Source organism: Perkinsus marinus, assembly GCF_000006405.1.
Source record: "Perkinsus marinus ATCC 50983 genomic scaffold scf_1104296972058, whole genome shotgun sequence".
Classification (NCBI taxonomy): domain Eukaryota; phylum Perkinsozoa; order Perkinsida; family Perkinsidae; genus Perkinsus; species Perkinsus marinus.
In genome coordinates, this window is record NW_003201888.1 from 170,251 (window position 1) to 181,984 (window position 11,734).

At 50.1% G+C, this 11,734-nt stretch overlaps 4 protein-coding genes across 4 annotated transcripts in view; 1 reads left to right on the forward strand and 3 right to left on the reverse strand.

Annotated features, from left to right (window-relative positions):
* The window catches only part of Pmar_PMAR025875 (ankyrin repeat domain containing protein), a gene marked incomplete at both ends in the record, with an annotated part of 11,007 nt that extends 5,063 nt beyond the window's left edge, over nucleotides 1–5,944 (forward strand). The window contains 9 exons of the mRNA XM_002766724.1: nucleotides 2,478–2,576; nucleotides 2,626–2,721; nucleotides 4,039–4,137; nucleotides 5,101–5,202; nucleotides 5,251–5,367; nucleotides 5,463–5,593; nucleotides 5,643–5,703; nucleotides 5,753–5,810; nucleotides 5,859–5,944. Coding sequence (XP_002766770.1) covers nucleotides 2,478–2,576; nucleotides 2,626–2,721; nucleotides 4,039–4,137; nucleotides 5,101–5,202; nucleotides 5,251–5,367; nucleotides 5,463–5,593; nucleotides 5,643–5,703; nucleotides 5,753–5,810; nucleotides 5,859–5,944 — 849 coding nt within the window. The remainder of the gene's footprint in view (nucleotides 1–2,477; nucleotides 2,577–2,625; nucleotides 2,722–4,038; nucleotides 4,138–5,100; nucleotides 5,203–5,250; nucleotides 5,368–5,462; nucleotides 5,594–5,642; nucleotides 5,704–5,752; nucleotides 5,811–5,858) is intronic.
* A 712-nt stretch (nucleotides 5,945–6,656) lies between these two features.
* Nucleotides 6,657–8,255, reverse strand: Pmar_PMAR025878 (hypothetical protein; the record flags this gene model as incomplete). The annotated part of the gene is made up of 12 exons (XM_002766725.1): nucleotides 6,657–6,738; nucleotides 6,781–6,870; nucleotides 6,914–7,000; nucleotides 7,044–7,147; nucleotides 7,199–7,299; nucleotides 7,343–7,456; nucleotides 7,501–7,572; nucleotides 7,614–7,718; nucleotides 7,766–7,899; nucleotides 7,943–8,018; nucleotides 8,066–8,165; nucleotides 8,212–8,255. 12 exons carry the CDS (start codon nucleotides 8,253–8,255, stop codon nucleotides 6,671–6,673), a joined length of 1,095 nt encoding a protein of 364 aa, XP_002766771.1. The 3' UTR covers nucleotides 6,657–6,670.
* A 233-nt stretch (nucleotides 8,256–8,488) lies between these two features.
* Pmar_PMAR025879 (kelch repeat protein, putative) lies at nucleotides 8,489–10,929 on the reverse strand (the record flags this gene model as incomplete). Its single annotated transcript, XM_002766726.1, has 10 exons — nucleotides 8,489–8,589; nucleotides 8,831–8,934; nucleotides 8,978–9,162; nucleotides 9,212–9,326; nucleotides 9,375–9,527; nucleotides 9,578–9,792; nucleotides 9,836–10,244; nucleotides 10,287–10,440; nucleotides 10,596–10,733; nucleotides 10,848–10,929. 10 exons carry the CDS (start codon nucleotides 10,927–10,929, stop codon nucleotides 8,489–8,491), a joined length of 1,656 nt encoding a protein of 551 aa, XP_002766772.1.
* Nucleotides 10,930–11,072: 143 nt separating this feature from the next.
* Nucleotides 11,073–11,722, reverse strand: Pmar_PMAR025880 (hypothetical protein; the record flags this gene model as incomplete). Its single annotated transcript, XM_002766727.1, has 5 exons — nucleotides 11,073–11,164; nucleotides 11,207–11,341; nucleotides 11,385–11,511; nucleotides 11,565–11,657; nucleotides 11,711–11,722. The coding sequence occupies 5 exons, from the start codon at nucleotides 11,720–11,722 to the stop codon at nucleotides 11,073–11,075; spliced, it is 459 nt and encodes a 152-aa protein (XP_002766773.1).
* Between the last annotated feature and the right edge of the window lie 12 nt (nucleotides 11,723–11,734).

Here is an 11,734-nt window from a genome sequence, read left to right on the forward strand (position 1 = left end):
TGAGGAACATATCTATTTTGGTCAACAACCACCGTGGTTGTTTATGATAATGTCCTGTCGACAGTACTATTGAGGAAACTCAAGAGCACAAGATAGTCTCTAACCATTTCAGCCGTTTCCTCATAATCGAAACTCCAGCTTTCGTAAAGCTTAGGATGCCTTCGAAAGAAGTCATTAGTATCTCTGCTAGAGTTGGCCTACGTTCCACGCACTGGACCGCTCTCTGTCACTCCTATTATACTCTACCCTCTGCTATTAAGGTATCGAGTTAAGCTGTGCTGTTACTCTCTCACAGAGTCTAACATCAAGAACCACTCGTAATTGCACAATAACGCAAGCTAGTTCCCGTTTGCCCATGGAGTTTCTAGCAGAGAGGAATACCTCGCGATACCCGTATCGTTGCGGTAGCTTCTTTTGTCACTCAAGCTGGTCCGATGGATCTTGTGACTCACAATTCGTGATAGTTATTCTCTATTAGATATAATAGTGATCGGCATGGTGGTATCCACATGGATGCGATAGTACGTTCCCATCGTTGTTATGTGGCTGATGGCACCACTGAGTAATCTAACTTCATTTTATGATTAATTGTGACATTAAAGCTCATTGAAAGGAGGAATTCCCGATGTTGGAAGCACTCTTCAATCCGATATTTATGTTCAATTGGAGTCAAGACGCTGAGAGAGTGTTGACTTTTTATCTAAGTTTGATTGTTCATCATGTTGTCAAATACGCTGCGTCCTACTGCAACCATCACGCATCTCCTACAGCCATCGTGCAGGTAGAATTAGGGTTGGAATATATGTTCGCTTTTCTCAGCTGAGCTCAACAGTTTCATCGCAGTTTGTTCGCTTAGCTCAACAGATTGTAGAAGTATACACACGCTTCAGAGTAAAAATGTACAGTACGAGAACCAGGGAGAATTTACCGAAATTTTTATATTGGCAGCTACGTATGTAGTTGACCATGTGCCTATTTTCCCACGCTGGGTAGGACGGTACCTACAGCGCAAGATTCGTCCACTGAGACTGGTATCTTACGTCATATATCTTCTTAGGATTCAGCAACTCCTGTTCGCTCCGTTACAGTCACGTGGGTTCGGTAGCTGCCGAAAAGGCTGTGGTCATCATCAGAGGCGTTCATATGAGTCCAGTCGAGAACCCTCCTCGTCGTTCGAATTCTGGTATCCTTCCCCCCTCAGCGATGATCTCACCACGCAAGATATCCAAGTAACCGACCTTTGCTTGCGTATGTGTTCTCCATCTTTCCGCATTCCTTGCTCTCCTATGTCCTGTATACATGACGTCATTGATAGGTGCATGTGAGCACGGTGTCAGATATTGAGGGATGGATCGATCTGGATGCGTGTGGCCTTCGACGACGACCGCGTGATGCTTCAAAGCGGTGTGCCGTAAAGAAGGTAGTATGAATTGCTGATGGAAAATAAGAAATAGACATTTTTTCCAGTCTCATCAGTGCTGTCGTAAGGATCACGGCAACCTCTGCCACCATCATAGTGGCGAGTGCCATCCTGGTGGATGCAGCCATCAAGCCACGGACACACATAGACTGGCGCACGCCTTTGAAAGACATGTAATAACACAATTGATTCTACTACTACTACTACCAGTACTTGATGTCGCATTCAGGATGGTGGCTCTATTGACCGATACAGCGAAGCAGAGAAGGAGGTCACCGGGGAGGCAGGGGATATGATACAAAGCCTGAGAGAAAACCTGAGCACCGGCGTTGATTCTGTAATACTGATAATAAGCTGTTATCGACATACCACACCTTCTGCAATCTCCGTCTAGTCTTCTTATGATGTCGCTTCAGTACGGCCGACCAGCATTGGTTCGAGCAGCTCTATGGCGTCGGCCCGATCTCGTTCGTGAGCTACTCCGCGAGGGAGCTGATCCTACACAGTCTAGCAGCGGGTAATAGCGTGTTGTCATCACGAATCGTCCTTTCTGTTATTTCGGTTATTTTGCAGAGTTGGCGATACGGCGATAAGAATCGCGGTGGAGGGTAACAACGAAGAAGTCCTTAACGAGGTCGGTTGTTGATCGCGACTCGGGTTTTGAAGGTTTTTGTATGTACGTCAGATAGTTGAAAACGTCGGTCCTTCTGGAAAAGATATCGCGTATAACACGATCGATCGAAAGCGTGAGGGTAGCAGTAGCGCCTTTACAGCCTAAGAATTCTAATGCTTGTTTTTGACCAGCTCTCAAGAATCTACTATCTGTTAGGGATAAGACAGGTCGCAAGGTTTCCGAGTATCCAGGAGCGCTGGCCATCCAGATGGCTATCAGTCGGGCTTACGAGTACTTGCTCAATATATGCAAGTTTGTGGTTGACGATGCCCCTCGACCCGATCTTATGAGGCCTGAGGATAATCGTGCTATACCTGTACATGTGGACTCTGTCGATTGGGTAGGAGCGTCCAGGGCGGGGGGTTATCTAATCTGTCCCTTCAGAGTGGGGAAACAGCGCTGTTCTCTGCTGTCAGAGGAGGCCATTTGTACAAGGCTGAATTCCTCCTTGATAACGGGGCTGCAGTCGACAAGGAAGTTTGGGTAGGTTCGGGATCCGTCGGGGTGTACGACCGATCTCGTCGTGTTGCAGGGGAGGACGGCACTCCACGAAGCAGTTCGAGTGGGCGCAGTAGACCTCATGAGACTATTGCTGAAGCATGGCGCCAATCCCAATTTGATAGCGAAAGTAAGCAGTACTTGAGTGCTATGGCAATATCCCTGCAAACAGGATAGTGGCTTATCTTGTCTTCATACGGCTATAGTTTGTGGTGGAGATTTGGAGGTCATTCGCTCACTCCTCGACAACGGTGCTGATCCTGCGATCAAGTCATTGAGTATCTGTCACTTATCATGCCAAGGTGAAGGACGCGAAATATCGTAAGGCTTGCAATCCGTGATATTTGTACATCTAGGGCGTTCAGGTCTGGTTCGACGGCAATGCACTTCGCCATGCAACTGGAACGCCGGGATATCGCGGCTCAGGTTAGTTGACGGCATTTACATAGACGACCCTTGAATAGATACTGGACTCCATCGGACCTCTCCCTTCCGACGTAGACGCCGCTATTCGGGATGAGAAATCGAGACGTAAGTGATGATGGGGTCCGCCATCGCTAGCCGTCCTCAGGTTGTGAGCATCTTATGCACATCCGTAATGATGCTGGGCTTCTGGCCGCATCTACAGCGTAGGGTGCATCGCGATGTATGGTGAACAGCAGGGAGCCCCCGGGAAGAGCTCCACTGTGGAGGGTATCGGGTCATTCGAATCACCGTTTGATAACAGTGTGGATGTTTCCTATAATATAACTACTACATGTTGAGCTGTTCAATGTTGATGTTCATTCTCATCAATAGCTTACCAATGATATACTCACGCATGGGCGTGCGTGCTGATCTGTGAGACTTTGGTTCATCTCGAATCGGATCGACAATAGCGGTGAGAGAACCCTTATTCCAATTGTTAATATATTAGGAGGACAAAGTTATGCCAGTGTTCCTCTGCACGCATACACACCTTTTTCTGGCTTTCCGGGGGATTTTGTCTTCGACACCTGCGCTTATGTCGGCGAATTTCATACATTATATTTGATGCACATTCACGCTTGTCGTTGTAAGTATATGGATGACATTGTCAATGCCCAAACTCTGTTCACGGATGCGCGGTGTCGTGTCCCTCACCCCTCGTCCGCTCATTTCTATGACCCCTGGTGTCAGTAGTCTTATTGGCTCTGAGCGCCCTGCTGTTCATTATCAGCCTATGAGGTAGCCTTTTGGAAATATATCCCTGCTGCGGTGATGGCGATGTCAGGTTCGTCAGTTCGGCCGCACACTCTGAGTGTGGTATAAGACGTGGTTTGATAGGCTGGACTGATCTCGAGCTGGCCGCATCGGCCGGCAACCTCTCTGAGATTAAGACGTTGATAGCTCGTGGAGCTGATCCTCGAGCAGCGAACGAGGTGAATACAGTGCTGATTAGATGACGAGTCAAGGCGCCCCTTGTTAGAATGGTCAAACCGCCCTCCATTTTGCTGCAGTGAACGGGCATCCGGGCGCAGTAGAGCTTCTGGTAGAAGAGGGCGTTGATCTTAACGCCGAGGACACCGTAAGTTTGGGCTCTCGTTTTATAGCAGTGAGAAGATATATACAGCATCGAGTCATTGATGAAGTGCAGACGTTTCCGATCTCCATCGTATTCCTCATTGATTTTAGTGTGGCCGTATACCCTTGGTCCTGGCTGTACAACAAAAGCAGAAGGACGCTGTGGAGGCCCTTATACGGTATAAGCCGTCAATCAGTACTGAGCAAGTGAGTGCTCACTCACCTGTCGTGATATCCAACATCATCTGATCTCAGCTCTTAAAAGCTGTGCAGTTGGCGCACAACAACGGCGACGAGGAAATTTTATCTATTCTTCGCTCGCCCGATGTGCATGTCAATGCAGATCCCGATGATCAAGAGTACCACTGTATGGGGGTTCACATAGAGTGAGAATAAGACGCTAGTAATCGGAAACAGCGTATGCTTTTCAGAGGCAACACTCGGGCGCCTTGGGAACAAGCAGACGCTCATGCACCAATTGAATCAGCATGTGATGAATCGACGGTAGCCTCAGGAGACCGGAGAAATTTTACTATACAGCAGAATGGGGGTGGCCAGGTGCGTGCATGATGGTGTGTGGTTCGTAAAGCGTGGGCACTCAGGAAGCGCTTTATCGAGCTACTCCGAAATCTGATAATTTTGATATTGCCTCACTTGAGGAGGAAAGACGAGGTGAAGCTCTCACACGTATTCGCACCAACCGGACTCGACATTTGTAGGTTTATTCTCCACGTTAAACAGTGGTCAAGATCTGAGTTCAGCTGAAAAGGCGGGCCTCCATAATTCCCTTACAGCGGTCGGGAGGAGAATGCACGACATCGAATCCTTGATCGAGTCGTCAATTTTTGGGCAGCTGGACAGGATGGAAGATATTCTCCATGACAGTGTGGGGACCTCAACTTTGAAAGTAGACTCGACAGATGAAGTAAGCAACTGCACTAGTTGTTCATCACGATTGTCTGTGTAGTTGGGCTGGTCAGCTCTACACTGGGCCGCATACAAGGGCCACAGTAACATCGTGGATTTGCTGCTGGAACATGGAGCTAACACAACTAAGCTCACAACGAGGGTGGGATTTCCTCTCTTAAGGAAGTTGATATTATAGAGTCGTTTTTAGGAGGGCGCCAGTCCTCTAATATGTGCGGTCGCTCGGCAGGACTGTGATTCTACTGCTCGACTTGACATTATCCGTGCACTACTGAAACATGGAGCGCAACCGAACGGACAGGACGGGGTGAGTGGCCATCACGATCTGTTGATCTCTCGAAGCACAGTTCTCCCCATCTGAATAAGACAGTTGTTCGTGTGCTAGACTGATTGGTTTTTCAGGATGGTGAGACTCCCCTTCATTTTGCCGTGAGCTTCCTTGAATACGACGTTGCACAAGTGTTGTTGGAGAATGGCGCTGATCCAACCATCAGGACTCATTACTCGATCACTGTTGGCGATAACAATTTTGCGTGAGTTTTCATGTGCATGCTGTGGCTGACGAATATCATAGTCTCTCAGAGCTGGGAGCACGCCTCTGCACTATGCTCATCAGCTCGGCGCTGAGAATCTCATCAGGCTGGTAGGTAGCGAACTGATTCTTCGGTACAACCAACGTTCGCTTGTAACAGATTGCTTCGTATGCTGGAAGTTCCGATAACAGTGATTGGCAGTTCTCTTATAGAACAAGTGAGCTCTAGTGATGATTAGTTTTCCTTATAAGATAGTTATGTTCAGACCTATGTGATGTTAATATGATGCGAGATAGTAACGGTCATACGCCTGTGCAATTACACCCACGATGGCCTTGCTATATGATTTAATGATTTTGTGTATAGAGGGTGTATAGCTCCAGCTTCCTGCGTGCTGCTCGATCTGGGTGCTCATCTCTTCATTTCGTACGAGCCGATATCCTAGTGGGATAAAACCGGCAATTTTTGCTGTAACAATACACTTTTACGAAGAGATAGATGCCACACCAGTATGAGTGTTATTGCGTTCCTGAGTAGTGAGCTACATCTGATCATACGGGCCAAACCTCTACAGTGGAGTTTCACGCGCTTTGCGAAAATGTACAACTCATGGCGCATGATGCAACGCGAAGTTGATGATTTTTGAACACGTTAAACGTTCAAGTGTTGAAATTCTGCATCCGTAATGCATCAATATAACTCGCGACGAGCCACCCACCACAACTACACTCGAATGCAAAACAAAGCATGAGAATTGAAAAGTCAAGCTTATATGGTGATGATGATGTAGATGATAGGGTAAGACGAAGTCAACGTTAACTATAGAAGTGCAAACCATGTCACATGATGTGAGCAGTAGACGATGTGCTCAATGGCTATAGAAGCCTTCATGTATATTCATAGGTGATATACGCTTACGGCGATGCTCATATGATATGTTTGTTGCGGTCGACTATAAGAGTGACTCTTGAAGAGTCCACTCATATGTCGCTCTCCGACTGAGGACTTGCTGTGCCAACACAACACTAAGACAAGTAGTCCATTGAAGTGAACACTGTGAAAAGCGAGATAATGTTGTCAGCCGAGACTTTGCATCACGGGCTCCACATCTTGAGATGCAACGGGGGTCCTTCTCCCCGACATACCTACAATACCACACTCCGCGCGAGACGCTCAAAATTTACCACCAGCGTTGTTGATTGTGTGATGGTCGGCTAAGTAGCGCAGGATCTCCACCAGTAATGACTTGTCCAAAGAAGCGAGCTTCTCCTGCCGGCCTAATCTCAACGCAGTACCAACAGGATTCATTAAACTACTTACCAACTGCGGTAAAATGCTCAGCGATGAAGTCCAGTGCCATTCGACGTACAGGTCCGACATTCAGGGCTGCCGAGGCCTCGAATACATCTGTTGCTTGAATGAGGCGTTCTGTGGAAAGGAGCCGCCTCACCCAGTACGTCCCTCTCATTGAATGACTGCCTCAAAGCTATTTCACAGAAATACCGCAATCGGGAGTTGCTCAGCTGGTAGAAGTCCGAGGCATCTACCAGGTACCTTATAGAGTCGCCGCACAGTGAACCACTGGAGTGATAACGTCGAGGCTACATCGCCGTTTGGGGGACCATGTTGGTCGTACCGGTGTAAACGTACTCTAAGAAAGTATTGAAACCCGTTGCTGTCATAGAGGTGGCCTCATCGGGCAAGACCTGTGAGTAACCTTCTCAGCATGGTCCTTGTGACAGGCCCTACCAAGCGGTTCTCCTGGGACTCAGTCATGCCAGATTGCATCAGCATAGCGAAGTACTGGCACCGAGCTGCTAGCACAAACCGATGGCACCTAAACTCCTCTCCCTGGACGACCACCTGAATTATCTGCTGAGATAGGTGTATAGAATTTCAAAACTCACATCGAAGTCTCCATCATTATCATCACCATGCAGTAGTTTCTGCATGTCGTATTGCATAGTTGAAGCTTCTACCTATAGTAGCCTCAGCATGGGCACTAAAAGGTGGGCCCTACCACTATAGGAGACAACGGGCATCTACGCTGATACGCGAATGCCGCCGAACCGTCTCCGCCCGGACTGGGGGCTACACGAATGCCATCCATCGACGCAGTCGAGAACTGAGGAAGCCAGCGCTAGTGTTTCGAGACCGATTGCTGTTACATACCCCTCGTGAAGGGGAGTTCAACCGGGCGCCCGTAGTGGCGGTGCCCAGCGAGGGGCCTTGGGACGTCACAGTCATGCAACGCATGAGTTCACACAGTAGTCGGGGGTCCAATGTCTCACAGCTCTCTAGGGCAGCTGAAATCACGATGAAGGATGGGGACAGAATGGCGCTGCTTACCACACTCAGCGTAATTATTAAGGAAGAAATACTTGCAAGTTTCGATGAGACTCCTCACACTAGCAGAACAGGGCATCTACACACAAAGAACTTCCTGAGCGGTGATAACGCTAGGCAGCGTACCGAGTCGTAGCAGTCACGCAGAATCAAGAGCACCGATTCTGAGCTCAGCTTGATGCGGATTTGCCTGTGACAGAGACTTGCCAAACGATCGAGCTCATACCTGCGAGAGACGAGATCGTGTTGTGACCGAACGGGAGGCTGCCCACCTGGCAGCTTCTCGAAAGAGATCATATAGTTCCATGCATGCCATCGTGGTGAGATCAAGGGCTTGGTCTGTGTGAATGTAGTACAGAAGACGCAGAGTTGTGTAGCGGTTTGGGCCTTAGAGCATCGATAGAGGAACGACTATAGCGTCATGGTTCACCTGTGGAGTCCTCTCCCGAGCTCATTGGGAGTTTCCACAGCATCCCGCACCGTCCGGTCGTCGATTCAGAGACCTGCTGGGTTCAGCAATCATACAGATGATGGGCACTTGGAGGCACCTTAGCAATCGCCCGCGCTAGTTGGGGACACCGGGCCCTCAGGATGCTTCTGCTGGCTACTAGCTGCCACTTCGAAGAGTCCAATGAGGGTACGACCAACACCTGTTACCAATGTGGGAGAATATGCACATGGTCAGCTACAGGCGTTGGCGATAATGTGGAAGTTCTGAGGAGATTCTCGTTGGTTTATGCGCACTTTCACCCGAATTCGTATGTAAACGTTTTTAATCAGTGAGGAAACTTCTGAGCTGAGGAAGGCGAACATACATTCCAACACTGCCTATTGCGGCTTCTGGGAAGCGACTAGCTGCCCGGTCACTTACGTTACAAAGCGAGTCCTGACCATCCACAGCTGCCTGACACTTCAAGAACCGGTCCCCGAGGTCCGAGCTCAAAGTGCACACAGGTGGGGCAGAAGACAGGACGAACCGAGAGGCATCGTTGTGTCTGATAAGGAAGAGCCATCGGGGCCACTCAGGACGTTTGCTACCTTGTATGGCCGGAGGAGCCTCCAAAGATGACCATGGCCTCGAGTTCCTCACCAACGCTGTTCCCAGGGCTGGACCAACTGTCCGGACCACGATCGGACAACGCCGATAGGACAGGCTGGCGGGCAGTGGTCACGGCGGCATGGAAATCCCGACCGGGCGGGGCTTCCAGAGCATGCACAGGTAACTGAAAAACAACAGTGATACTCCTGGGCCCTGGCCCTGCCCTGGCCCACTTGTGACCACTCCTGCGTGTCAATATCGAAGATGAGCAGGTCGTTGGTCCTTCGCCCATCGTTGCCACCATAGACCAACACTTTCGAGTCATGCAGTACAGCCGCATGAGCGTATCTGGAAGGAACCGTAGCATGCAGTGCCATAGCGGGGACACCCACCGACCTGCCCTGTTGGAAGTGGCCCACCCCTGAGCAGACCAGACGTTTCCAGGTGTTGGTGCATAGATCGAACTCGAATACATCACCATAACGCGCCGTGCCCGAGCCCCCAAAGACATACATACAGTCATTCCGTACCAAAGCTTGGTGACGGTACCTGTCACGAGGATGTACCACCGACAGAAAACTGTGGTGGTCTGGACCTACCTCCCAGTTGGCTGCTCGCCTGTCATCGCCACGCCAAACCACCGTTTGGATATGAGGTCAAATCTATGCATGTCGGTCGGGTAGTTGGTGCCATGGGTTCCTCCCCATATGTACAGCTGCTCCTTATGCTGGACCATGCACTGGCCATACCGTGCTGTCGGCGCATCGTGCATCTCTGGGCTCAATTGAAGCGTCGTCGGCGGTGGGGAGTCTCCCTGATAGAATGAGTACAACCAACGACGTGCCCACCGGGCTCACCGTAGTAGTAGCAGTATGAGGACCACCAATACCTGCTACTACTTGTGGAGGCTCTGATTCAGCAGCTCCCCTGACAGGGACACCAACACGGCCTCCATCGGTGGCAGAGGTGGGCCGCAGGGAGGAAGCGACCGTCGATATACCAACTTCGCAGAGTAATGACCATGTGCTCGTATCATAGGCGAACTCGTACAGGTCACACTTGTTGGTGTACCCAAAGTGGGAGCCGCTACCACCAAAGACAAACATGGACCCCGCCAGTTCATCTGAGGCGGCAGTGTGGGAGGCCCGTCCGCTGGGCTTGTCGCCATGACCCTCGACCTTGGACCAGGCCAGGCTGTGCAGGTCCAGCTGGTAGAGGTCGTCGAAGCACTGCTGGCCATCGAAGCCACCAAAAATATAGAGGAACCTGGCCAGCTAACTTCAAGTGGGACCATCAGACTTTGCCTACCTCGATCGGTAGATGCACGCCGTGTGACCACTGCGGACCCTTGGGGTCTCTCCAACACAGTTGGTCAATGGCTCCCAATACGGGTACTGTCGACTGTTGCTAACAACTGATGCATCCTGGCCACTGTCAGGGGGCGAGTCGGCCGCCGACTGAGCTACTTGGGGACCACACCGAGATGAATACAGCGCGGGAATGACAAAAACGGAGACTAAAATTAGACAGGCCACCTTCACATTGACTATAACACAACACCACTCAACACCTTAGAGTAACAACGAGCAACACCATATCATGTAGCTTCAACAGCACCAATTTGAGTGCCCTCCTCGGCCAGAGCCTGCTCTCGCTTGGCCCTTCTGGCCTCTCTTCTTTTCCTCACCAACTCCTGTTGTTCCTCCTTCACCCTCACTCCCTCAGATGGGGCCGTTTCTGTTACCGCCGACGGGCCTCGACTGCCACCCTGTGTAAAGAGCACAGTAGTAGTAGTAGTAGTAGTAGTAGTAGTAGTAGTAGTAGTAGTAGTAGTAGTAGTAGTAGTAACGGAGTAGCGTATAGACCCACAGATAGCAATGACGCCTTCCTCATCCTGTGCAGGGCCGTTGATGCCAGGAAGCTTGGACGGCTCGGTGCTACACCGTGGCATGAGATCATGTTGTAGTTATTGAATTCACTCACCATGGCCTGAGGTTCTACCACTAGTACGTCGTTTTAGGCGGAGGGAGCTATTCAGACGACTTGACCGTCGCCTAAAACAATGATCTATATACACATAACGAGTGCTGGTGTCTACGAGGCCGCCGAGGACTCCAATGGAAAGAGTGGATAAGCTTGATTCAAGGGGCCGATGTCCACCTTGGGTATGTATGGGAAAAGCTCACCTACGACGAGGAAACTAATCTGGGTATGGAGAGCGTGCATACCCTGTAGGAAAGCTTGATAGTAGAGGCCCGTTTCCTTCATCTGATAGTGGAGTGGTACCCAGGCTCGGATGTGGTCCACTGGTGGTATCAACGTTTTGTTCGTTTGTAGGTCGAATGGGACCTCCGCCAGCATCCCTAAGGACCAGCAAATATTCAGTAATCTTCCATCGAACCCTACCCCTCAGCTCTGCTATCGAGAGCCCTCCAGCACTGTCCGTGTGCCTCATGACAGCTCTCTGGAAATGCCATACATCGACAGGGCCTCGTCCATGGTCATTCCAGATGTAAGAAGTGACCAACTGGACCTGACGACCACACCACCACCAAGTAGCACGCAAACGCACTTTGAAGAAGATACCAATTGCTTCTCGCAAGTGTCCTTGTCCACCGCCCCTTGGGGTCCTTGTTGCTCCTCATCGTCATCCTTAGTCTCATTAGCTGCCACTGCTGACTACAAACAACAACCCATGTTCGACCATCTGGGCCAGCCGAGGGTACACCAACCTGCATGAGCATGTTCAACTCATT